Source organism: Siniperca chuatsi, linkage group LG9 (genome assembly GCF_020085105.1).
Source record: "Siniperca chuatsi isolate FFG_IHB_CAS linkage group LG9, ASM2008510v1, whole genome shotgun sequence".
NCBI classification, from domain to species: domain Eukaryota; kingdom Metazoa; phylum Chordata; class Actinopteri; order Centrarchiformes; family Sinipercidae; genus Siniperca; species Siniperca chuatsi.
Genome location: NC_058050.1, coordinates 8,616,431 through 8,641,512, shown reverse-complemented (window position 1 = coordinate 8,641,512; position 25,082 = coordinate 8,616,431). Strand labels below are relative to the sequence as shown.

The 25,082-nt window shown below is 41.1% G+C and overlaps 1 protein-coding gene across 8 annotated transcripts in view; it reads right to left on the bottom strand.

The window, feature by feature from the left end:
- pou3f1 (POU class 3 homeobox 1) overlaps positions 1 to 21,627 on the bottom strand; it is a 220,246-nt gene extending 198,619 nt beyond the window's left edge. For 2 of the 8 annotated variants that reach the window (XR_006379235.1, XR_006379233.1), the window contains exons 1-2: positions 21,360 to 21,626; positions 20,984 to 21,070 (exon numbers count right to left, since the gene is read on the bottom strand). Coding sequence is in view for 1 of the 8 variants with exons in the window: in XM_044208429.1 (XP_044064364.1) it covers positions 20,984 to 20,994 (11 nt within the window). In the remaining 7 variants the exon portion in view is untranslated. Of the gene's footprint in view, positions 1 to 8,806; positions 9,658 to 20,983 lie in introns of those variants that run through there. The other 6 variants (XR_006379236.1, XR_006379234.1, XR_006379232.1 and 3 more) reach the window with 6 other exon arrangements.
- Between the last annotated feature and the right edge of the window lie 3,455 nt (positions 21,628 to 25,082).

Genomic DNA, 25,082 nt, shown 5'->3' with positions numbered 1-25,082 from the left:
GTTTTCACCCAACTAATGGTGTCTAGTAGCTTTGGCCTAATACAGAGATACCATGACAGGAAGAAGTAATGTTACATACTGGCTAGTGACTGGACTTAGTATAGCAAATACCAATCAATTAAAACGTGCCTTGACTGACTCTGACTCCTTTTTTCACCATTTTTTGACATTTTTAAGAGTAATCAATAAATCAAAAAAATATTCAATAGATTAATCAATAATGAAGATAATTGTTAGTTGCAACCCTATAATATTTATAAAACATAATTAATTATTTGAACTATATACAAAACACTGATACACACACTTACACACCACACAAACACAGTACAGTGTGATCACACTTAGACAATGACAAAAAGTAAAAAATAAATAAATAAATAAACTCATACTTGCAAATCCATAGAAACACAATTTCTTTCTGCATATGCAAGTTGGTGGAGCAGGAGGTGGGTGGGAGAGAGAAATGAGCAGAGCCATCCAGCAGTATTGCTGCTACTAGCAATGTGTGCATGTGTGTCTGTGCAGGTGTGTATGTTATCTTGTGTGTGTCTGTGTGCTTGAGAGCCATTCCTGCGGCAGCAGCTAAGGCGCTGTAGCAGGACTAGGTGTTATCACTCATTCTGATTCCGTATTACAGCATGACGGATAGGCCCCCGCGGGCCGGCGAGCGTCGCCGCGCGCTTATTACCGCAGCTCTTAAGTGGGAGTTGATTTAGCTTAAATAGGTTGTTTCATAAGGAGAAGACACCAGCGCTGTCACCACTGCTCTGCTCCTCGCTACAGCAAACTGCCACTCTAATTGAATAATGCCTCCTCTACATACCTATTAGGGTGCTTAGGTACATTGTGTGCCCCAATAATTGCTTATACACCCTGGCTAATTTGGCCTTCACCCCCTGCACACACACATACACACATACAACCCTCCTCTCCCCAATGTGTGATATTCATCTTGCTAATATAATCCACAGTATGTGTGTGCACTATGTGGGTTAGTCTTTTACAGTATTCAATTTTTGAAGATCGTCACTATTGCTGCAGCATATTAGCAAAAGCAAAACAAATAGGCCTATATTTGAGTCATACATTCAGGATTTGATACTGCATATCTAATTTGATATTCCCTTGACCTGAATCCAATGGAATCACTGGATTCTGAATGCTATAAAAGTGCAAATAGACCTACACTATAAAGGATTAGTGTTTCATTAGCATATCACAGGGAGATATTTGAGCATGCATGTTCCAATAATACAAGTGCCATGGTGTTTTAGCGTGGAGGTGGTTACGATGGGAGGAGGTTTGGATAAAGGCATTTCGATTAACGAAATGTTGTTCCGTTTCCCTGTCTCTCTTGGCTTTAACAGATTATTGCTGATGCAACAGTGCAATGGCATGTGAATTGTGCGCCACTGTGGAGTGGAACCTGTGCCAACTCTCTGTAAGTGAACAAGGCGCCATGGATTCTTGCCAGCAACAACATACTCCCAGGAAAGCCAAAGTTGGCCGTCAATCATGAGCCCTCAAATGGAAACGCACCCATTTCTCACTAGCCCCCCACTTCACTCAGTTTGTTTGACAGACACACGGATATTCATACGCATGTAAACACAAACCAAGGCACAGACACAAAGGAACATTTTAAAAAGGCTAAGTACTTTCAGGGGAAAGTTTGATCAAAATGTCTTGATTTATCCTGCGGCACTAAATTTAACTGATTTCAAGACTTTCAAGTCACCAGTTCACTTGCCTTGGGTCGGAAATTATCAGGTTAGAATATAATTTTACTCATTGGACAGACTTATATATGGAGTTGGCATCTGCTAGACATGCTGTATAAGTATTCAAAACCATCTTTAGTAAGTCCCAATAATTTGATATCATTAAAATTATCTTTAAAAAAGGTCCAGTGTGTAGGATTTAGTGAAATCTAGCAGTGAAATTGCAGATTGCAACCATTTGAATACCACTCGCCTCACCCTCCCCTTCTATTCCAAGTGTGTAGGTGAAATACGGTGACCATGAAAAACGCGAACACCCCTAAAGCCAGTGTTTGGTTTGTCTGTTCTGTGTTACTGCAGAAACACAGCGGTGCAACATGGTGGCCTCCGTGAAGGGGGACCTGTTCCCTATGTAGATAAAAACAGCTTATTCTAATGTAATGAAAACACAACTATTCTTATTTTCAGGTGATTATACACTAATGAAAACATACTAATACATATTTTATTCCATTTCTACCAATAGCTTCTCCTAAATGTTACACACTGGACCTTTAATTCAGAGTTAAATGTGTATTGTATCTACATACTGGGCAGACATATCCGTGTCCCGCTTGTATGGTATCCCTTTATCAACCAAAAAGATTTATTCTCAAGTGTAGTAAATTTCTGGCACAGGACTTTCATTCTGAAGTACCATTTCCCACTGCTAGTAGTAGCAAAGGCCAAACATAATAACAAGTATGACACATAATATATAAAACTTTACTGTTTTTTAAACTTTTATGTTCTTAGTCTAATATGGACCTATCATAAGCCATTCTGACTTTGTTGAAAAACCTATTGAAGATGGTGCTAAAATGCACCTTATTTATGTTGTTGTTCTTTTTGTAAAGTAAAACTGATTGGATGTTAGTTACCCCATGTGAACTATGACTTAATAACTACAGTGAAATGAGGACACTGGGGCTAGACTGGTTGGGAACCACTGACTTGAAACATTAACAAAATGTCATCAAATGTCAAAAGTACTGAATATGAATCAACAATGAATTGCTTGAATTTGTGAATTCACTGGAAAAAAAGGTAATGTTACCTATATTTACAATTAACAAATGATAGATATTAATAATTACACATCCAGATTCATAATAAGGCTTATATGCTCACATAGTGACACACACAAACCAACACACAGGCACACATGCACACACACAATACACACCCCATACAGACACATATTCAAACATACACAAATTTCATCCCACAAACACACTCTCATGTGCACACATTCACACACAAACATTTACAGAATATACATTTGTACAAAGTATGTGCACACATGCCCACACATACACAGCCCTGTGGGTGCATTGGTGTGCCACCCCGCTCTCTTTCCCATGCGTGCTTGCTGTGCCCTCTGGTTGGCGGTGATTGATGACGGCCATGGCGAGGCAGATCATTTGGGTGGCCCCATCTACACAGGACGTAAATCAAATCAGCTTCGCTAATGATTCTCAGACGCTCATCTGGCAGCCGCGGCCAGAACCCTATCGGGTCTTGCATGAAGGGACAAAAGAAACATCAAGTCCCAGAAAGATTTCATTTGACCATCCGTTCCAGGGATTGATGTCCATTTTCTTGAAACTTTCTACGTGAAAGAGAGGCACCTCTGTCTAGGAAAGATCAAGGCATGTGTGTGGAAGCTCTATGGATATGCATCTATTTAGACATGATGCAAGGTGATGTAATGTAGCTGAATATGGAAAAGATTGCTTCATTGGAATATCTGATATCAGCTCTGCCAGGTAGAGAATCTCAAACATGACAAAACCATCTAACAGGTACTGGTGAAGAGAAAGGAAACTCCAGATTAAAAATCCAGCATCCACACCATCCACACTGTCTCTTAACCAGTCTGTGGATCCAATCCTGTTGCTAGCTGTGATGTGATGGATAACCCTGGCAGGTGAAAGGACTTCAGCCCTCAGGCCTCCGGGGGTGACCCATTACAACTTTTCATTAAAACGTCTGTCCGATGCACCGCCTTGATTTGTCCATAATTTATGATGCCATTACAAGCTAATTAGTGCCAGGATCCCTCTGCCCTGCTCGGCATGCCAGGCCCTTGGCAGTTAAGCGAGGGCACACACTGCTGGCTTTAGCTGCACAAGTACTAGCAAAGACTACTCGTACCAGTCGGGGCTTCATTTTCCTTTTAAACCGTGGTTGTAAAGATTGATAAAATACAGTACACTGCTGCCTCAGAAACATTAGACTAGTAGATCTCACCACTGGTACTGTTTACACTTTGATCCTTTGTTAAATTATACTTTCATTTGTGCATAAATGGCCAGAAAGCTTTTTTTCAATCTACAACTCAGCATACAATATGTTAACACAACCACAATTGTGTATAGCAGCAATGTGTAATATGTGAGTTACATTAATTTTTCTGTAGATAAGTTTTGAGTTTCTGTTTCTGTATGTGTTGCTCTTTGGCAGCTATTACTGCCCATGCTAACTCTGCTAAAAAAAAAATAATTAAAAATTAGTTAATTAAATTTGCCTTAGGAGTTCTCAAAAAAAAGCCCAACCTGACTATGTTTGGAACACAAAAGATAGGTTTCAGCTTTTTTACACTGAGTCACTGTTAATCAGTGATAGCAACAAAATATTTGAAATGTTTAAGTGTGATTAATAACTGTCCTTTACAAACTAAAGACAAAGGAATCCAGATTTAAATTCACAGTTATTTGACCGCAGCAGAGGCCTTGCAAAATTCAAAATGGGCATCATCTGCATAAAGAACAAATGTTTAACAGTAGCCTAGCAGAGCAGAGATTGACTGTCCTCAGCAGCTTGTCTATAAGATTGGAAGGGAGGGGGGTGTCTCATCAAAGCCAGTGCACCCATGCATGAAAGTCAATCCACTGCTTGTGTGTGTTTTATTTATTCATTAGTGACACGCGGCTTGAAAAGGAAGAAGAAAAAAGACAAGAAAGTTCCATTCAAATAAGCATGGCATCCCCGGAGCAGGATTGTAAGAGAGAGAGAAACAAGGGGGGGGTAAAGTGTGTGTGTGTGTAAAAAACAGGGTGCTGGAGGAAAGAGAGATGAGGGAAGAGTGGGATGACTTCTTTTAATTTGGGGAACCCCTCGGGGGAAATCGAGCCCGTGAACACGCAATTACGACAGTCATCAGCGAAGCGCGCACATGAGGAAGTGAGGCGTCGAGCGTAAAAAGAAAATATCAGGATGGAGAAGGAGGAAATGATTTGAAGTATCATTATCTCAAGTCTCAGCCGCCCCTCCCCCACTGATAATCACTCATACACACGCAAAGTGTACATGAACGCACAGACACATCTCCATGTGCTTCAGTTCAGAAATGATAAATGTAACTAATACACAGGTAATCTATTACAATTAACCGACAGTTTGGGAGATGGGGGAGGGGCTAAACCATCATCACTGGCCAATTATCATCTTATTATGGGTGTTAAGTAGCCTCATATTAGGGTCAGTGCCCCTCATTTCAAGGGAGAAAATAATTGTTAACCTCTGTAATAGCGATACACAGAAACTATTTAACACACCCCAGGGGGGATCTCTTACGCCTCGTACACACAAAGTGAGTCAGTGCATTGGCCAGAAAGGCAAATGATTTTCTACAAAAACTTGCAACATGCTGTGGCAGTTGCAGAGTTTCAGGTTGACCATGCCGTAGATTTATCAGATCAGAAGAAGTGTCACATATCATCTGTTAAGCCAATTGTTAAAAGTATATGATATATGTAATTATATACTGTACCCATACATGCTAGTTGTTTGTTAGTGTTCAATGTCATTAAAGACTCCCACACCATATTTTTTGCCTGTGAGTGCTGATATACATTGTTAAATTCACAGTGAAATTCACTGACAGCAATTTTAAGCTTTTCCACCATGGTGACACTTTCCTCTTATTTTTGCTTGCATAAAGTGGTAGCACTAACACAGTGTCACAGTGCCATTTTTGTCTTGTGAAAGTCAATTCCTCCAAGTGAGCAGCTGTGTGGAAATAGGGGCTTTCAACAAACCCACTTACGCCATTGAGGGTGGAGCAATTTCATTTGGGCTGAAACAATTAGTCAATGTATTGATTAGTTAATCAACACAAAAATATTTGTCAATTCAGAGCAATTCTGGTACTCATTTCTACATGAAACTGCACTAGACTGTGTTTCCACCTACTCAGATAACCTCTTATTATATTTCTGTGCTTTAGTTAGTGAAGGTACAAAAACCTCTCTCAAATCCCAATAAAACCGTTTCATGAAAGTTGAGTTTCACTTCTTTTATTTTCATAAGCATCTGACACCTACCACATATTTAAATGCTCATCTAATTGTACTGATGTCAGCAGCATAGACAAAATATAAGAATGCAATTGGTATATACAATAGTCACTGTAATTGACAAAATGGCCATCACAGAGAAAATTATCCTAATTCCCTCCCAACAAAAAAGTGTACTTTTTGGGTTGGGAATTCAATATTGCTGAACACATGACTAAGGTCAAATTCTCATTAGACTGAACCTGTTTGTTTTGAAAATAATCACATCTTGACTCATGGCAAGTGCAATAAACTTGTAGGAAGTTTGAGATTTGGCATCTTTAAAAGTTGATTCCCTTTCAAAACAATGTAAGCGATGAAAATCGAAAATCCTCTAAGGATATATCCAGCGCTGCACTTCACCTCAACAGTCCACAGGAAGAGATAAGAGACTGGGTAAAGTGTATTTTCCAATAACTTTTTCTTTTGAGTCAGGTAAAACCAAATCCATTTAGCTTGTAGATAACAGTCAATCTTATATGAATGACTCTCCTAAGTCAACCTGGGGTATATGATTTTAGGAAATCACAGTTTGCAAATAACTTTCAATTACTTTCCGGCTTAAATCAAGTTTTTCCAGGAAATTCTCTTTGTGGTTTATTGCATCTGGCTGAGTGGCCTTTATTGTGCTGGCTCTCAGGTGGGTTGTTATATGGGAAGGCCGGACCCTGGGGTCCTGTGTCGCCTCCGGCTTATATTGAGACAGACACTGAAGTGACGATCTCCCCCAATAGCCTGACTCTCTCACTCAGCGAATCCTCTAAGTGTGTTACCTGTCTAGGAGGGTGGCTTAGATACAATGAAACACTCACTTGTCACTTTTATTAACCCTCTTATACCCCCCTTTTCCCTCCAACACTCCCCCACCAAACCCCACAACCTCCTACTATCGCTCTAACCCACTCTTCCCATCCAACAGAATCCCCATCTTTCTTTTCTTTTCTCCCCTACATTAACCCGCAATTCTCCCTATCACACCCCCTGAAGCCAAAATCATCTCCATTTTGCATAATGCTCCATTTAAACTGATAGTGGTGACATGAGCGGGAGGGCACTCGGAGTGGGATGGAGAGAATGGGGAAGTGATGAAGCTTTGTCCTCTCTCTAAATCACTCTCTGTCTCTTTCCCTTTGCGGCTGGCCCTGGTGGCAGTTATTATCCACAAGGTCGCAGTTGGTCCCTTGTCCCATGAGCAGGACACAACCCCTTCCTAATGTAGTCCCCCACTAGGCCTGCTCCTGCGAAGCCATATACTCACTGCAGCACCCCTCCTCTTCAGCAAATACACACACGCACACACATTATATATATATATATATATATATATATATATATATATATATATATATATATAGATATAGATATATAGATATATATATAGAGAGAGAGAGAGAGAGAGAGAGAGAGAGAGAGAGAGAATACCCTGATCCATCCATCTAGCAAGCTTTACTCCCTTCTGTCACTGCTTTGAGCTAGTCGAGTGTGGTTCCTGGAAACAGGAGATGTAAGGCAGGAGGTCTATTATGTCATCAATGTGATACTAATTCATGACATAAGACATGCATGTGTCACAAGGTAGTGTTTCATTTTACTGAATACTTGGGAGTTACTTCAACATGGAAAACCACTAGGGGTGTAACGATACACTCAGCTCACGAGACAAGACAATACACCATATTGTGTTCACGAGGCGAGACGATATTTTACTTTGAAGAAAACTTCAATGATGAAATATATGACTGGAAAAATAGCCTTTTATTTGACTGAGTCTCAAAACAATGCAGGTGCAGTTTGAAATGTTTTATAACTGTGCATGCATGAACTATGGAAAATGGCCTCATATCAGCTGCAATGAATATGCCGATGCCTCTCGTTACTGCCATAGCTCTAGGACTTGACTGTAGAAGTTGCAAAGGCATTAGTCAGCGTTGCCTGGCCTTTAAGTGTTTTCTTCACAGGCACAGTTGATTTTAGTATAGAGCTGTGGTGGTTCTGTAGGTGTCTTTGCATAGTGCTCGTGTTTGCCGTAGTGTATGGCAATGTTTTCTTACATATTGTCTGTCACTCTGTCACCATATTATTTCCACTGGGTACCCAAAATGCTGCCACACAAAAGATTTAAAAGTGGCGGCTGCAATTTCAATGCTAATATCGTCAGACCCCAACGTCATGCTGGCTGCAGCTGGATGGGCTATTACTCAGCAACACAGCTTTTCAACTCAACAAGAAATATCGTCATGTTTTAATATCGCGTCACACCCTTAAATAGCACTGAAAGTGGAAATACATCTAACAAGCCAAACTGTTGAGTAAAACAGTTTGTTTCGGTGCTGAAACGATTAGTTTGAGAACCACTGTGTAGAATGGGTATAGATTAGACCAGCTTTGTTTTACTTTTTGAATAGAAGTATATTAAACACTTTAAGCTACTCACTATTCTCAGCTCAGCTATTCACTGGGGTGGTTTGACTGCTGCTGTCTATTTTCACTTGATCTGATAGTATTGCCCTGATCACACATTTTGTAACTTTCTCTGGATGAGAACATCTGTCAGAAGCCATAAATGTGAATATAAATATTAGCAAGATTTTGGATGCACAAGCTTTTCACCAGGCTTCAGAATTTTGTAAACCTACAAAATACACTGTTGATCCTAAATTAACTCATCTTAGCTGTCAACCAAAGAATAAAGCAAAAACCCAAGAAGACTTTTAAAAAATTTCAGACAGAAAACAATGACAGAAACAAGCTCCGTCTACATCTCTATCTATCTTTCCTCGTGTGACACATTCTTAAATATTCCAATCGAGAAGTGGGCAGAGACACAACCTCATGAATTCAAATGGGTGATGCCCGGAATGCCAATGGTTTCAGTCTTTCCTGCTGCTACCAATTTATATTTTCCATATGGGTCCTTAACAGCAAATGGAAGTCAGTCCATGCCCTTCTATCCCTCCCTGCCTCCCCCCTGGGGACAAAGGCAGTCAAAAGTCAAGGAAATTCTGATTCCTCAGCACAGCACACCAAGGGCACCTAAACACAAGCCAAACAGCTCCCACAATACCTCGCTGTTGGCAAACTTGGGTTCCCTCCCTCAGAGATCTGCTAGTATTCTAAATGGTAATTATTACTCACACACACACACACACACTCGCAGGCGTGCATACACCCTACCTAGACTGTACAGATGAAATGCAAAAGACAAAGAGGAGAAAGGGAGGAGTTCAGGGAGAGGCAGAGAAGAAAATGAGGTGTACTAAGAAAAAATTGAGGAAGTGTAGCAAACCAGAAAAAAGAGAGAATGTAGGACAAAAAAAAGTGGTGGGTATGTAAATGTGGAGTCAGAGAGTTCAGGAGGAGAGAGGAGGTATAATAATAGTGCTGAGCTGACCTGGGGGCCACAGGGCTGAGTGTCCAGGGGCCAGTGGGGGACGGCGGCCAGATCTCAGTGGTTATCATTATGTTGAGGGGGAGGTGTTCTTCCTCCTGCTCTCAATCCCTGCCCCCCTTCTATCTCAGACTCCATTTCACTCCCAGGGCAAAGGTGAGGCGGCCTGGGGAGCAGCGGAAGGCGAAGGGTAACGCAGGGCGAGCTCCGGGTCGGCTGCTGTCGTTAGCGATGCAGCTTGACCTGCTCACCTATAACTTTAAGTTTTACTCTGCAAGTTTTTTTTCATATGCTTTTTTTGTCACGCACTGTCTCGTTCTCTCTCTTATTCACTGTCAGACCAAGCTGGGATAGATGAAAAGTCCCCTCCGGAATTTTAATAGGTCAAATGTTTCATTGAGGCAACTTCTCGGGGGAAGTTTGCCAGAAAGTCTCAGACAGAATCAAAATGATAGAAATGTTCATTTCTTAGGAAAATTACAACTTTAATCAGATTAATTTGGAGGGGCAATGTTATCATTATCATATTTATTTATGAATCTCTGCATCTATACCAGAATCAGAATCAGCTTTATTGGCCAAGTATGTGTACACATAAAAGGAATATGACTCCAGTTTTAAGTTGCTCTCAATGTAGGCTACTTACACACAGTTCCAAGAACAATTTACAGAAAGATAGAAATAGACATGAAATTAAAAACAAGGACAACAAAGCTGAAACAAAGATATGTAAAACAATAAACGTAGAACTATATACATATACACTATATACTGCACGTCTGCAATAAACAGAACATACAAAAGTACAGATTTGTTTATGCATAGAATATATGGTGTATACTATGGCTTTTTGCTGCAACAGAAGATCAGTATACCTGCAGATAAAACTTATCTCATTTTATTACATCTCATCTAGGTTTCTAGTTCTGTATGGTCCTACAGATTCTATAAATGGTTAAATAAATGGAAAAAGGGACAGAAAAGAATGAAGAAGGGCGTTCGAGTGGGAGATGAAAAGGTAGAAGGACCCTTACACCTCAGATCTAGGAGATCAAACACACACACACGCACACACATGCCTGTCTAAAACACATGGCACTTTCCACAGATTAGAAATCATCTCAGTTTACAAAACACTCGCTCCACAAAAGGTGTTCTTTTCACGGAGATGAGGCTGTTGGCACAAAGAAGAGCCCCAGGCCCTTTCATTGTCAAGCTCTTTCTTTTCTTTTCTTTGCCACCAACAACACCGACCTCTTTATCAGTGCAATTACAGCACAAACAGACTCATCATTGGCCCAACTGTCCTCTCCTATCGCCTCCATTTCCACAAGCAACTTAATTAGTCCTAAAGAGAGAAAAGCCGATGAGCAGAGGAGAGTAGAGAGGCAGAGAGAGAAAAGACCAGCTATCATGTCCATTTGTGTGGGTTTGGAACAGCAACTGTATGTGTTTGTGTGTGTCTGTGTATGGATGTATTTTCCCCTCTCTGTTTTTCCCTTTCTTTTTGTTGTTGTTGTCCTCACTCTTTCTATCTCTTTTTTTTCCCAGAGAAAGAAAGCCTTCAAAGGAGCGATTGTGCAGGATGGCTGAAGTGGTCTGTTGGTAAGCGGACAGCAGAGCAACACAACAAACATGGCTGGCACTAATCAGGACCCCGGCTAATGTAAACAATGTCATTTTTTGCCCTTAATGAGCCAATTTTCCGCAGATACGAGAGGGCTAACAATTGGGGCAGCGCCTTTGATGTGATTCATCTGAAGGTTTGTTTGTGATCGCTTGGCACTTTTTGTTGGAAGCCCTGCGCCCAGCTGCTTTCATCTACCCCTGAAAAGGGAGAGCCACGACTCACTTGGGTACAGAGGGAGGGGGGAATAAAAATAATAATTTTCTTTTCTTTCCTTTTTTTTTTTTTTTTTTTTTTTTAAAAGATAACCACCCTCCCTCTTTTATCATGAACTAGTCCTAATCAGCTGACCGGCCCCCTCCTTTTGGTCTCCCTCCCCTTTAGCCCAACACACACTTCTGTGAACATGCATACATATACAAGAGCGAAGGAGCATCGTCCATGAGGGATAAAAAAATAAAAAATAAAAACGAGCATCGTGGGTGTCTATAGCGATCAAATAGCGAACTCATTAAAAGGCGCCCCGGTGTGCAAGCGGTGGACACTGACAGGGCCTTCATTAACATGGTGCTGACAAAAGGTGAGGCAGACAAAAGAGGCAGCCGGCGGACCAGGTGTGTGTGCCGCGGTGCCTTTCAAGATGGCACCATAGCCAGAGGTAGGCAGGGTGGCAAGCACACTCCATCAAATGGTATACTGACCAAGAACAAGCTGGTTCTGGTGAGAGAGAGAGAAATAAAGAGAGACAGTCAGATAAAGAGTTTTTCAGTGTGCACTAAATCCTCCAAACTTCCCATCTGCAGTATGTTCAAGTCAAGCTAATCCTGTCATGTTACTTACAAGCAATGATCCATTTCATAAAGCAGATCAGAAAGCAGGTCTTTCAATGAAAGTTCCTGGACCAGGAAAACATGTCTTGCTGTGCTGATAAATCATAATAAAAGTGAACTCTTCAAAGTTCAGTAAAAAGCCACAAAAACACACAAATAACAAAAACAAAACAGGAAAGCGGAAAGAGAGGGGTATTGATGTAATGAAGGTAGTCAAAGGTAGTGACCAAAGGCAATACATCGCCCCATGTCCAGGCCTATTCCAATCAATCACTGGAGCTGAAGTGAAGTCAACTCCAGGCTAGTCAGTCAGCCAGGCCCCCATTACATCCACACACACACACACACACACACACCTCTGCCTGCCTCTCTGGCCATGAGTCAGGGGCCCTCTGGGGCCAACCACACATACACACACACACACACAGCACCTGCTAGGCCCTGCAGTTACCAGCTGTCAACTCCACGTGTTCTGTGCCGTCTGTTTAGTGTGTGTGTGTGTGTGTGTGTGTGTGTGTGTGTGTGTGTGTGTGTGTGTGTATAAAGAGTAAAGGGTTGCAAAGTTACACGCCTCAGCTGGACCATGAACAGAGAGGAAGAAAGTGATGAGGGACCTTCAAGGACATTTACCTGCATTCAACAAATGTTCAATCAAAACCAAATTAACTACGAACAGTTGTATGTAGAATTTTCTAAACCCACAAAAGTGTGTTGAATCCTTAAATCTAATCAGAGCTGTGGAGATAAATGATTCTGACTGACAGTGTTTTACACCATCTGAGACTAACATACTGGGAAAATTCCATAAGATCAGGGCTAAATTATATTAAACTGCCTTCCGCAAAATCAGCTCTTCACATACTGATAAATCAATTAGTCGCTTAATTGTTTAGTGGACCTGATTAACTGAAAATTGTTAACAATACTGATAATCAATTAATTAATTGTTAAAAGTAATTTAACAAGCAAATGTCAACCAACCAAGCAGGTTAAATACTGGCTGGATCCCACTTCTGAAATGTGAAAATTTGCTTTTCTCTATCTTCTATCATTGTAAATATCTTTGGGTTTTAGACTGTTGGTTGTAATTTGAAGACACCACCCTAGTGTCTTTAAACTTTTACTATTTTCAGGCATTTATAGATTAAAACATGAATTGATTAATTGAAAAAAATATCAACAAATGAGTTAGTTACTACATGATACACAACAAAAAAGTGCAAACTAACAAGTGACACCCAGTACAATGGATAATTTTGGTGGAAAAATGAGACACATTACATTGTTTACCTCTAGGGCATGACCTTAATCCTGAGCTCTCCCACCTCTGTAAGGGACAGAGAGATAGGAAACCAGGCTCAGGCAACAATGAATAACATGTCTGTTTAGGGGGGTAAAAATCAATAATGTGTTGTGATGTGAAACTGATTCCCCACTGGATTTCGCTGTGTTCTGTGCAAGCCTATTCTCTGTGTAGCCCTGAAGTAAATAGTGTACTTTGTTACAGTGTGTAGCAGTAAGCCTTGGAGACCTGTGCAGCGATTAAGCCGTACTGGAGCACATTAGCTCAGGCCATGTCATGGCAGGCTGAAAACAGGCCTGGCATGGAAGGGAAAGGGATGAAGGGAGGGGTACACCAGAGGGAAGGAGAGAAAAATGGGATAAAAAGAAAGTAAAATTAACTAAAAACAGGATGGGAGGGAACAGTGAGAAGAGATATGTGAGGGAAAAGTAGAAAGGAACAGAGATTAGACAAGAAAGAAAGAAAATGTCACAGAAAGCACAACAGCTGGCATTTGTGCATTTGTTTGACTTCATGTCATACAGCTTGTGTGTGCATCGTCATACAAGACTTCGCTCCTCCACAGATGCATTTCACGTCCAGCAAAAGACAAGACATAGAGCAAACCGAGACACTTTGTGGTGTCATTGCTGACAGTAAAGAAAAAGACAGTAGGGACGGCTAGCAGGAGTGATAGAAGGTGGTTAAAGAGAGGAAAACAGAGACAGGACAGGGGCGGAGAGAGTGACAAATTCCATGCTGATGGCTATTTACAGGCTTCCCCCTCACCACAGAAACCCGAGGCCTCAACCCCCTTTCTCATTTTCTCCTCTTTATTTATCCCTCTCCTTCCTTCTATGGTAAATTTGTCACTTTTGCATAATGGTGCTATACACTGGTGTGGAGTGGTGTGAGGCGCTGGTGGAAGTGGGATGGCAAGATGAGCAGCCCAAGGTGTGATGGAGAAAGTGTGGACGGTAATGGAAGAGAGGACAGAGAGGAATTGATAGCAGCAATTCATTCCTCAATCTCTGAGGGGGGGAAAAATCTCTGACCATCTTCCTAAACCCCCAACCCCCCTCTTTCGTTCTTTCCCCCTTTGCCCCTGTCACCCACCTCTCCCCTCCATCCCTCCCTCTTGTACACCACCCCTCCTCTCTTTCACTCTCTCCTTTTTCTCCTCTGCCCCCTTGTCTCTCCAGGAGGCAGTTGTCAATCAAGTGCGTCTCCCACAATCCCTCTGGAGCTCATTGTGCCCGCGGTCGCTGGCGGAGGCAGGCGTTGTGAGGCGGCGGAGAGCCGCAGATGGAGGGAGCGCTGTCAATCATTGTCACTAATTATTAATTTCTGTCACTCAGGCCCCCATGGCAGCCACGTAGCGGGGGCCTCTCACACGCTCTGTCTCTCCCTCCTTTCCTTCTCCATCCTCCTCCTCTCCACTCATTCAGCGAGTAGGTCTGCATCCCTCTGTCCCTCCCATGTTCAGTCCCTCTCTGCCTCTCCTTCGCCTTTGCCTCTTTCGTTTGGGTCGCCCGTTGTTTCCATTTCTCCCTCCCTCTCTCTCTCACCCTGCAGTCTGCTCTCTCTCCCTTCTTTCCCCGCTCCCGCTCCCCTCTCTCTCTCTCTCTCTCTCTCTCTCTCAACACTCAAAGGGTGAGTTGATTTGGTATGCCACCCCGGCCACAAAAAGTTCAACCTTTCATTATGTGGCGCACGTGCACTAAGAACTGCCCCCACGCCCCTCATCTCCTCTCCCATCACCAGGTCAGTCCCCTTGACTCTATTTTAATTGTATTCTGCCCTCCACCCCTCTCAGCCTCGCGTTTTCCCATCTGACACCCCCAACAAATCACGTCCGACTCCTCCTCTAATTCCTCAAGAATCCCAAAAAGACATTAAAAAGACCTGCGTGGCTTTTTTTCTTTTTCTAAGCTCAGACTCAGCGGGTCTCTGCTGAGGTTCTGATTTGATTTGGTGAACTTGGTGTTTTCAATTTGCACACCGGAGCTTGCGCCTATGATGTCACTGTGATGGCAGCTAATGAGGGAGGCCTGACCCGCATGTAGTTGCAACTGAGGACCGGTCCACTCCACTAAGGGTTCTGATCCGCTCCCACCCTCACCTCATTACCAGAGGTGGTGGGCTGGGAGGCAAAGAAGAGAGAGGGACAGAGAGAGAGGGAGTTGATGATTAGGAGTTAGAGCACACACACACACACACACACACACACACAGTCATTCACATATATTCATGAAAACACACTGCGTACACACAGGCCCACATCTAAATATTCTCATGCCATGTAATCACACACAAACGCATGCACTAACTCACACAAACACACACCTACATCTCATCATTATACACACACTCAGATGCATTCGCACTAAAAACACACACACACACACACACACACACACACACACACACACATCTTTCACCATACTGTATATATACATATACATTCATCTTATCATATGCCCACACAAGCATTTTCGGTCACACACATGCATACATAAACACACACATACAGTATCTTTTATCACATACCCGCTCATTTACATACATGCAATAGGAAACACACATTAAATAACTCACGTACACTCATAGTCACAGTTACTCAGTTACTCACTTACATAAACACACACACACTTACATGAACTCTTCCTTACAGTCATCTCAAAATGTACACAAACATACATATGCATGATTTCATATACACACTTTAAAACACACACACTACATACATCTTCTCCCCGTATTCTCCTCCTGGATTACTATTCGTGACAGACTTGTGCTGCTCTAATGAGCGGCCGAGGAAGAGGCCAGCTGGACACCACTGATCCTTCACCTCCCACCTCCCTCCTCCCTCCCATCACTCCATTTCTACTTCTCTCCATCCATCCACCAACACACATATCAATCCCTGTGCCCCCACAACCTCCTGCATGCCCCACAGTCCTGCTCTGCATACAGCCATTAGCACCCCTCTACCCCTAACCTTCTGTCTCTCTGCACCCACCACCTCCCTGCCCCCTCCCAGTGCCTGTCTGCCTCTTTTCCTCCGTCTCCTCTCTTTCCTGTCGCTCTCTTCCTCGGCACCTGTCACTTTTCCCTGTCTTCCCATCTCTTTTGTTTTTTTCTTTCTCGTCCTCCATCTCCTCTTTCTCATCTCCTCTTACCTGTCACTGTCTTTCTCTTCCCATCTGATTGTCTCTTTACTCCCTTTATCTATCCATCCCTCTCTCTCTCGCAACCTCCTTTCTCTGCCTTCCTCAGTGTGTGTGTGTGTGTGTGTGTGTGTGTGTGTGTGTGTGTGTGTGTGTGTGTGTGTGTGTGTGTGTGTGTGTCAGCATTCAGCACCTCAGTGGAGACAGGGTTTATTGGGGTAATGCATTTATCACTGCTGCAAGCCAGGGCCTCACCTCCTTCTTTGAGCCAGTGAGTAATGAAAATGGGATCACTTCTGACAACACTCTGCAACACACACACAGACTCACACAAATGTACTCCTGCATGCACACACAAAACACAAAAACGCGTAGTTGTGCTTGTTGCAAAAAGATTTTAACACAAAAGCTGATATACAACACAGCCAACGCAACCCAGCCTCCCCAAAATAACCAGAATAGATGCTTATGAGCACACACTCAGAGATCTCAGTATCTGTTTCACATGAATTAGCAATTTCTAATTAGATGGCCTTTTGTTTTTTTCTATTACATTATATAACTGATTCTTTGTCTTTGATAAATAGCAGTGAAAACAGTTGCGTTGTAGTTAATTGATTACTCTGAGCAGCTAATTAACAGTGTTGCTTTAATTACACAGAGATGAGAGGCACACAAGATGGAGACTATCCATGTTAAACTGTGAGGAAGAGAAACAGTTGTGATTTAGCCTAAATCTCAATAAAGAGGAATATTTAAATATGTTCTGAAATGCCTCTGAGTTACATTATCATCTCATCTACCAAGAGGTGTTTAATATTTTTTACTTTACTATCTCTTTGGAGAGCAGAATACAAAATATACTATGGAAGCTATAAAGACCTATGGAAATTCCTAAATTGAGGTTAGAAAGATGTTAAACATTTCAACATATTAACAGTGATATCATCATCATTAAGTAAGGACTAAATGAAGGTGAGCTGAGAAAAGTAGAAAACAGACTTGCTCTAAAAATATGGACACCGATGAGATGCAACTTCACCAGCAGGTTTTTCCACATATACAGGGCTTTGCTCAGTTCAGAGTGATCCAGTAATTTCCTTATAAATTACATAGAAGAACCATTTCACTAGAAATTTTACAACTGACAGTTTTCAGCCAACCAATCTGCTCCACACTCCCATCATGCTGATAGTTCTAATAAAGTACAAGTAGCTGTGTGTGTCATTGTTTGCTACAACTCTTGTGTTAAAATATGTCTACAATAATGAGTTTTCCCTATTTTTACCCTTCTTAAATTTTCACATGGTGTAGTATAGAGGTGGGTAATATGAGTAATGTCTTCTATCACGGTATTTGTAATTTTATATCATGATTTCAATATATATTGTAATATACCACATTCAATTGTGAAATTGTGTCTAGATAAAATAACTAGATGGGCATGTTTGTCTTTGGTTTGTTCAGTTAATTAAAGCCCCAAAGAAAATCCAGGTATTTCATTACACTGATGAAGAAATTCTCTAAATCCAGACACAACCAAAGATATTAAAGGGATAGATACTGTACCTAAGTATAAACTGTATATTTATAGTCCACTAAAGCCACCTCTTAGCCAATGGATGAAAGGATTTTCAAGCTTGCTATCTATGGAAAGATTAACATTTGCATTAAAGGAAGAAAATTCAAAGCCTGAAAAGACATGGGGACCATTTATGGACTTACTGAAAAATAGTCTCATGGAGGATTTTTCAATACAAGAATCTTATTTATCTTAAAGTATAAAGTTGTGACTTAAGTAAGTTTGGACAAATTGTACACCATCAGTAGTTCTCTTTTATCTTCTATTTTATGAATTTGTTCAACTATTCATCTATATATACTAAGTCTGACTATCTTTCTTTCATTCAAATAATTTTTAGTTTGACACAGATTCAAATAAATACTGGAAAATATAATAGTCAAAAAAATTATAAATTGTATGGGAAAATTTCCAATGATAGACAAATGTATATTGTGTCATGGTATATATAGCCAAATCTTAGTCTAACAAAAAAACAATAACAAAATATGCAATAATATTAAAATATGCAAATATTCATGGGTAGAGTCCAAATAATCCAGAGGCCAATACTGATATCAACATTCAAAAGTTTGAAATTTAATAACAATATACCAACAATATAACTTGTCAGTTCTCTCTGATGGACAAACTATGCTGTGACACTGTTTCTAATCTACCTCGAAAATATCTTAGCATATCTAAGATCTAGCATTTCTGTGCTATGATCTATGATAAGCTAACAGCCGATGTTTAGGTTGGGAAATCTTCTTGAGTACATCACTTCAGTGCTGACAGTACTCAGCTATAGCTCAACTGCATCATTTTGCACCAGTAATCACTGTTAAGAATGCACTTCTTCATGTTCTTCATTGTTTCTATAATATTATCAAGTTGGAAAATCAAAATGATGTGCTACAAATGAAGCCTTAATTAATGACCACAACCCTAATCCAAATGCCCCGGTCGGCTTTAATAGCCCCCAGGCAACAATATGAAACACCTTTCCTTTTGTCCATAAACATCCGATTAAATTAAAAACTATAAATTTCAAGTGGAATCGAAAAATCAACATGTCCAACTATTGCAGCCATGGTTTTCTCTGGAGAAAGAAAGCAGGTAAGGATCAAATGTTAATGGCCAGGGGTGCCTGTCTAATCCCATTTGGTCTGGCAGTGTCGGGAGGGTGGGGGAGGTCTTTGCCAGTTTAAAAATGATACCATCACCACAGGTATTCCAGCTAGGCTCTGATTGGCCTTGACAGACCAAAACATCGCCGCAGCAAACAACTCTAGCACCTCCCACTACATCAAACTCAAGAGGACAAGGTCAGATCAGCAGCAACAAAGTTTAATCTAAGAAAACAAACTTCTCTTCAAACTGCACCTTTAAACACAGTGTATTGTAGCTGAGGAGAGCGTTGCTAATACACCAAGTGGTGCGTGGAGAGCCTAAGTCAAAGGACTGCTGACTAATGTGCCGAAGTGGTTGGAAATACTCTGTGGTATTGCAGATGGCAGAGGTATTTGTTATTCATATGGCCCTCAAGGTGCATCCACAAGGCTTGCGTAAAAGTGTGTGTCTTCACGTACACGTGCGGATGTCTATGTGTGTATGATTTTGTGTGTGTAGGTGTGTGTGTCTTGTGCTTCATCCACAGTGCTGAGGATGCCATTAATGCTTGCTGCTGATCGCCCTCCCACATTTAAATAACAATAGTGCAGTCAGAGAAAGCATCGGTGTGAATCCAACCCGCAAAACACCCAGGAGCTGCAGGCCCCACTCCCGCTGTGTGTGTGTGTGAGTGTATGCGAGTGTTTGTGTATATGTGTGAGTTTAGGTGCACTCGCTTGTGCTCAAACATCCACATACAAAGACAGGAAGGAGAGCGAGGAAGACAGCAAGAGAGAGGGATGCAGGCTGCAGCAGTGTCTAAAATAAACATAGTCACTGTGTTGTGCAGATAGGTTGTGTGATGGGAAACTGCAGGTCCAGGGAGCCACTCCACAGCTGTCTGTCTTTTAAATTGATTATAATGCAGGGCCAGATGTGGACAGAGTACTAACTGTAGGGTTTCAGTCTTATTTCTCACCACAGAAATAAGACTTTTCAAGTTTTCCACTTATTGTGAAGTGGCTTCATTAAAACCTATTTACGTTGGTACTATATCAGGCACAGCAAGTGACAGCAGAACTTTCATTTAGTATATCTGTCATTATTAAATCATTTGGACAGCTCATATGAGTATCACTAAGCCCACCAACATTCAGGCAGTGAGCTCACGCAAATACAATATCAGGGATGATGCCAAGGAACAAGAATATCACATTTCCTTCAATCTGGGACCCACAGTTAATTTAGTCCAACTAAACACACTTCAAACAAGCAGCACAAGAGCAAGCACTCCTACTATTTACGAGTTTATCATTTAGCCACAATAAACAACTAGCATCAAATCTGTCCATTTATTTATCCATTATCTATACCCGCTCATCTTGTGCATCCTATTCCTGCTCACATTGGGCAAGACAGATGTCCAGTCTAACACAGGGCTGATATACACAAAAAAACATTCACACCTACTGGAAACCTAGAGCCGCCACTTAACCTAACCTACATGTACCCCAGTGCAGGGAGAACATGCAACGCCATACAGAAAGGCCTCAGCCAGTTGGTGAAATCTCTGAAATTAAATTATAATCCATTTCAATATATCCTTAAAAATACAGACCTATGTTTAGCATTTACAAAAGGCCTTTTTCACAGCAGACATTTTGACTTGGTATAGTCAGAAAACCATAGGTGTCACCAATAACATTAACAATGGCTTCATTCTATTCAAGTGTCCCAGTTAGCCATGACAATATGACAGTGAGCCAACATGCACAATACTAGTGCTGCGTTGCAGACAATGTTGAAGGTCGGAAATTCCCTGTTCAAATTTCCGACCAAACAAAAAAACAACAAACAAAAACTGATTGATAAACCCAACAACAATGTGAAGCCATTTGAGGGTACTTACCATAAATACATCCTGTCGCTTCTTTATGGATGATTTTAGCCCATCTCCTCTTCAAGTGACAGTGGTGTTGATAACTTAACTGTCCACCTGAGTGATGGATAATGTTAAATGTTACCCTGGTAACTAACTGTTAGCAGTTCATGAGCTAATTAACTAGTAAACTGTAACTAGTTCTGAGTTGACTTCTTTATCCACCCCTAAAAAAAATTTTCTTATCTAATTAGTGCCGAAATTAGCGCACCAAAAATAAGTCTGTGACTTGTCTCTGTGATGGTAAGGCCAAGGACTGTCCTCCCGGATAGCTGTCCAAAATGAAGCGTCTATTACAGGCGTTTAATAAAGTTTCCTCGGACAACAGTTGGAAATACAAACTCACTTCGCAGCAACAGTTCAGGAGGAATTCGTGTCCTTTTCAGCCATAAGGAAGAATAGCAAACCACGTCTCACTGAGAACAGGTGGGGTGCAGGTGAAGTCCGTTACGGTTACGACCTGTATTAAGGTAAAGTCCAAGATGGCGCATACTTTTCGTCCTTGTACAGCCATTAGTGGCTGGAAAATAGTTGGCTTTTTGTCATACTCTCATCAGCTTTTCTGAAAAGTTCAAACATTCTCCTGGTGACTTCTGCCCATATTCCAAGCTAAGTGGACCTCTACCACTGCACAAAGTGAACACCATGCCATTTTAATTCAGATTAAAAACAACACTTACATCACTACTACTTTAGTTAATATTCAACAAGACAACCCACTAGACTCTGTGAAAACAATCAAATATAATTATTTTGCTCATTTATTGCAGAATTAAGGACTCAAATGACAGCATAATGCATAGTCAACAATTCTTTTTTCTGACATACATGTATGTATAATATAAAAAACATAATATAAGTATTATATATATATATCTTTTTTTCACAGCACTTGTGAAGAACTCTGGATGTGCACACCCTCATCTTTTTTTCTCTTAATGACCATACAATATACCTTACCATTACATTTACATAACATCTAAATTATGACCCTTGTTCTTTCTGACCTTTAGATGAAAAGCAACAGCACCTCAGCACTAAATGCATCATGCACATGTTTTATATATAAAGCTGACTCATTGTTTGTAGTTTTTGTGGACTGGAAGGTGCATCTGATAAAAGTGGATATTGAGTGTATATGCAAGAGATGTATACTTTTTTTAATCTCTGTCGAGGATGTGCCAGTGCATCCTATATTCAATGCAATGCATATCCTAAAATCTGAAATCCTCTGACACTCCCTCTCATTCGACTCGCTCTTCATAATCAGAGAAACCATTCTGCATCAGCATCTTTCCATCCACTTTTCATCTTCTTCCATCCATCTTACGCAGCCCTGGCTTACAAGCACAGCCACCAAGCACACACAGACACTCGGGACACTCACGCAGATAAACAGCTGCAGGATGCAGTCTCTCTCTCTTCTCACCTCTCTGTTACACTTTCTGAAAATGTTGGCTGTCACAGAACACCTACTCACTGGCATGTATACACACACACACACACACACAGAAATACACACACTAACATACTATATTGGATAGGATAGGTGGATATGCACACTGCCTGACTGATCCCATTCAGATTCTTTGAAGTAGAAGTCACTCTGAAATAAAAGATTAAAAATGTACAGTTCACATAGATAAAGCACTATCATTTTCAGATGTCCCTTTGAAAGCTGTCAGCAAACAAATGAAGAATACTTGTAAACTTGTATCCACATGCATTAAATTGATGCCTAACAGTCACAAGAGCAGAGCACACATGACAAGTAGAAGAGAGAAGTAAAGAGAGGAGGCAAAAGTAAAAGTGGGATGCGGTGGGTGTAGAGAGTTGAGAGACTTTTGGGAGAAAAAAAAACAGAAAAAAGACAAAAAGAGTGAGAGGCTGAGTCTAATAAGAACCAAGAGACGTCGTGCTGGTGTCTTGTGGTGCCATTTAAATACAGGGCGGCAGCAGCTGGAGTCTGTGTCGAACAGCTCTGCACTTCACACAGCATCACCATCAGGAGAGCATAGCGCTGGTAGTACTCTGCAGGAGTCTTACACTGCTTCACACACTCCCACAGACCAGCCTGTGTGTGTGAGCATGTGTGTGTGTGTGTGTGTGTGTGTGTGTGTGAATGACTTGGAGCTCCATGGTTCTCATTACTCAGCCACTATAATGTGTTCGCCTTTCTAGCTTACCGTATTGGGGCTGGTGTTCCCACTGTTGGCTTACAGAAAAGGAAAGGACCGGCCTCACCTCTGTTCTGAATGCATTAGCACACATCACATTTTCAATCTGGACCTCTGCACAGGTTCCCAGCAAATCTACTGAATAGTAACCCGAGTGTATGCATTCAAGTGTGTGTGTGTGTGTGTGTGCAAGAGAGAGAGAGAGAGAGAGAGAGAGAGGGGTTGCAGCTGAGTTTAAAAATACCCATACTCCTGTTCGGTGCTGATAAGTTGTGTTATGAGAAACTGCCGGGGCAGACAGCAGGGTCATTAGCATGACTGCCAGATTGAGAGGTAGAGAGGAAGGAAGCAGGGAAGAAAGGAGGTAAGGGAAGAAAGAAGGGAGGGAGGAAAGAAAGAAATTACACCCAAGTTTCCAAAGTTTTTTAGGGAAACAAGCGAGCATCCAGGCATGAGAGTGCACATATAATCCAAAGACAAACTTTCACTTCCTTTCTCAGCCACTTCCACACTTGATGATTGGCACCTCTTTAGTCTACAACATCTGCCTACTTTCATCACCTGCCACCCCCAAGGTCCACTGGTGCCCTGATGTACATAAAGAGCTTTCTTTTCATTTTAATATCTATGTCTGTTGCCTGTCCAGCAGTAGTGGAAGGTAACTCAGGTACTGTACTTGAGTACAATTTTGAATTACTATACTTGAGTATTTCCATCATACTTCCAAGTACTTTATACTTCTACCCCCCTACATTTCTTTCAATTTTACACATTTATTGTGTTTCCGGTTTCCAGTTAGCATTGGTTTCTCCAGACCATGACCAAGATGGTTCACTAACCTTAACCACGTGTTTATTATTGTAACTATGACTCTGAAGGTCCCCTAACCTTAAGGAAGTGCTTATTTTAACCTAAACCATGATCTTTCTCTAAACCTAATGAAGTAGATTTTGTGCCTAAACAAAACCTTAACCATAGCATTGTCAGATCGTAAAACCTATTTATTTTTTAACAGTGATTTGTAACGGTTTTGGAAGACACAGACAAATGATGTCGTCCTGCCAATAGCAGCATCAGATTAGGAAGCACAACTATGTGTCGTTCTAGAGGGCAGTTACAAACAATGTATTTTATTGTTTAATTTTGAGGATTTGTTGCACGTTCAAGGTCCAAAGAGGTGAAACTATCCAATATTCACTCACAAAATTAAAGATTACAAAAACGTCCACATAATGAATACACGTTTGTGTGGCAGAACTTAGTTTTTTCTTCTTTCCTACCCCATGAATCAATTCAAGACCCCTCAGATCTTGTGACCCTGTAAATGGACCTGGCCCCTAGTTTGAGAACCACTTGACCTAATTACCATCAGCCATTGGCAGTATATAAAGTAGTTAAAACAAACTCCACCTCAGCCAACTACAACAGTAAAATGCAATTTTTCTGTATAATGAGTACTTTTAATTTTAGACATTTTGTTTATAATACTTATTAAGTATTAAGTAAGATTTTGAATGCAGGACTTTTGATTGTAATGGAGTATTTTACACTGTTGTATTGGTACTTTTACTTAAAGGATCTGAGTACTTTTTCTACAACTGCTGTCCAGTGATCTTACACCTTGTTGTATGTTTTATAAGGTATTACATTTGAAACATAAACCTTTAATTTCCTGATGATGACCTGATGATCATTGTTTTCTAATATTCTGTTGCATTACAATTCCCCTCAGTCTCTAGGCACGTGTCCACTCCATCATCTTTAAGTCCACTTCTGCCCCGAAATTCTCAGAGGCCTTTTTGACAGCTATTACAGCACTACTCTACTGCCTAGCGCTGTTCAACAACAAAGGAGCCTGTTTATTGTTTTAATAGCAGCTGCTTCAGTATTCT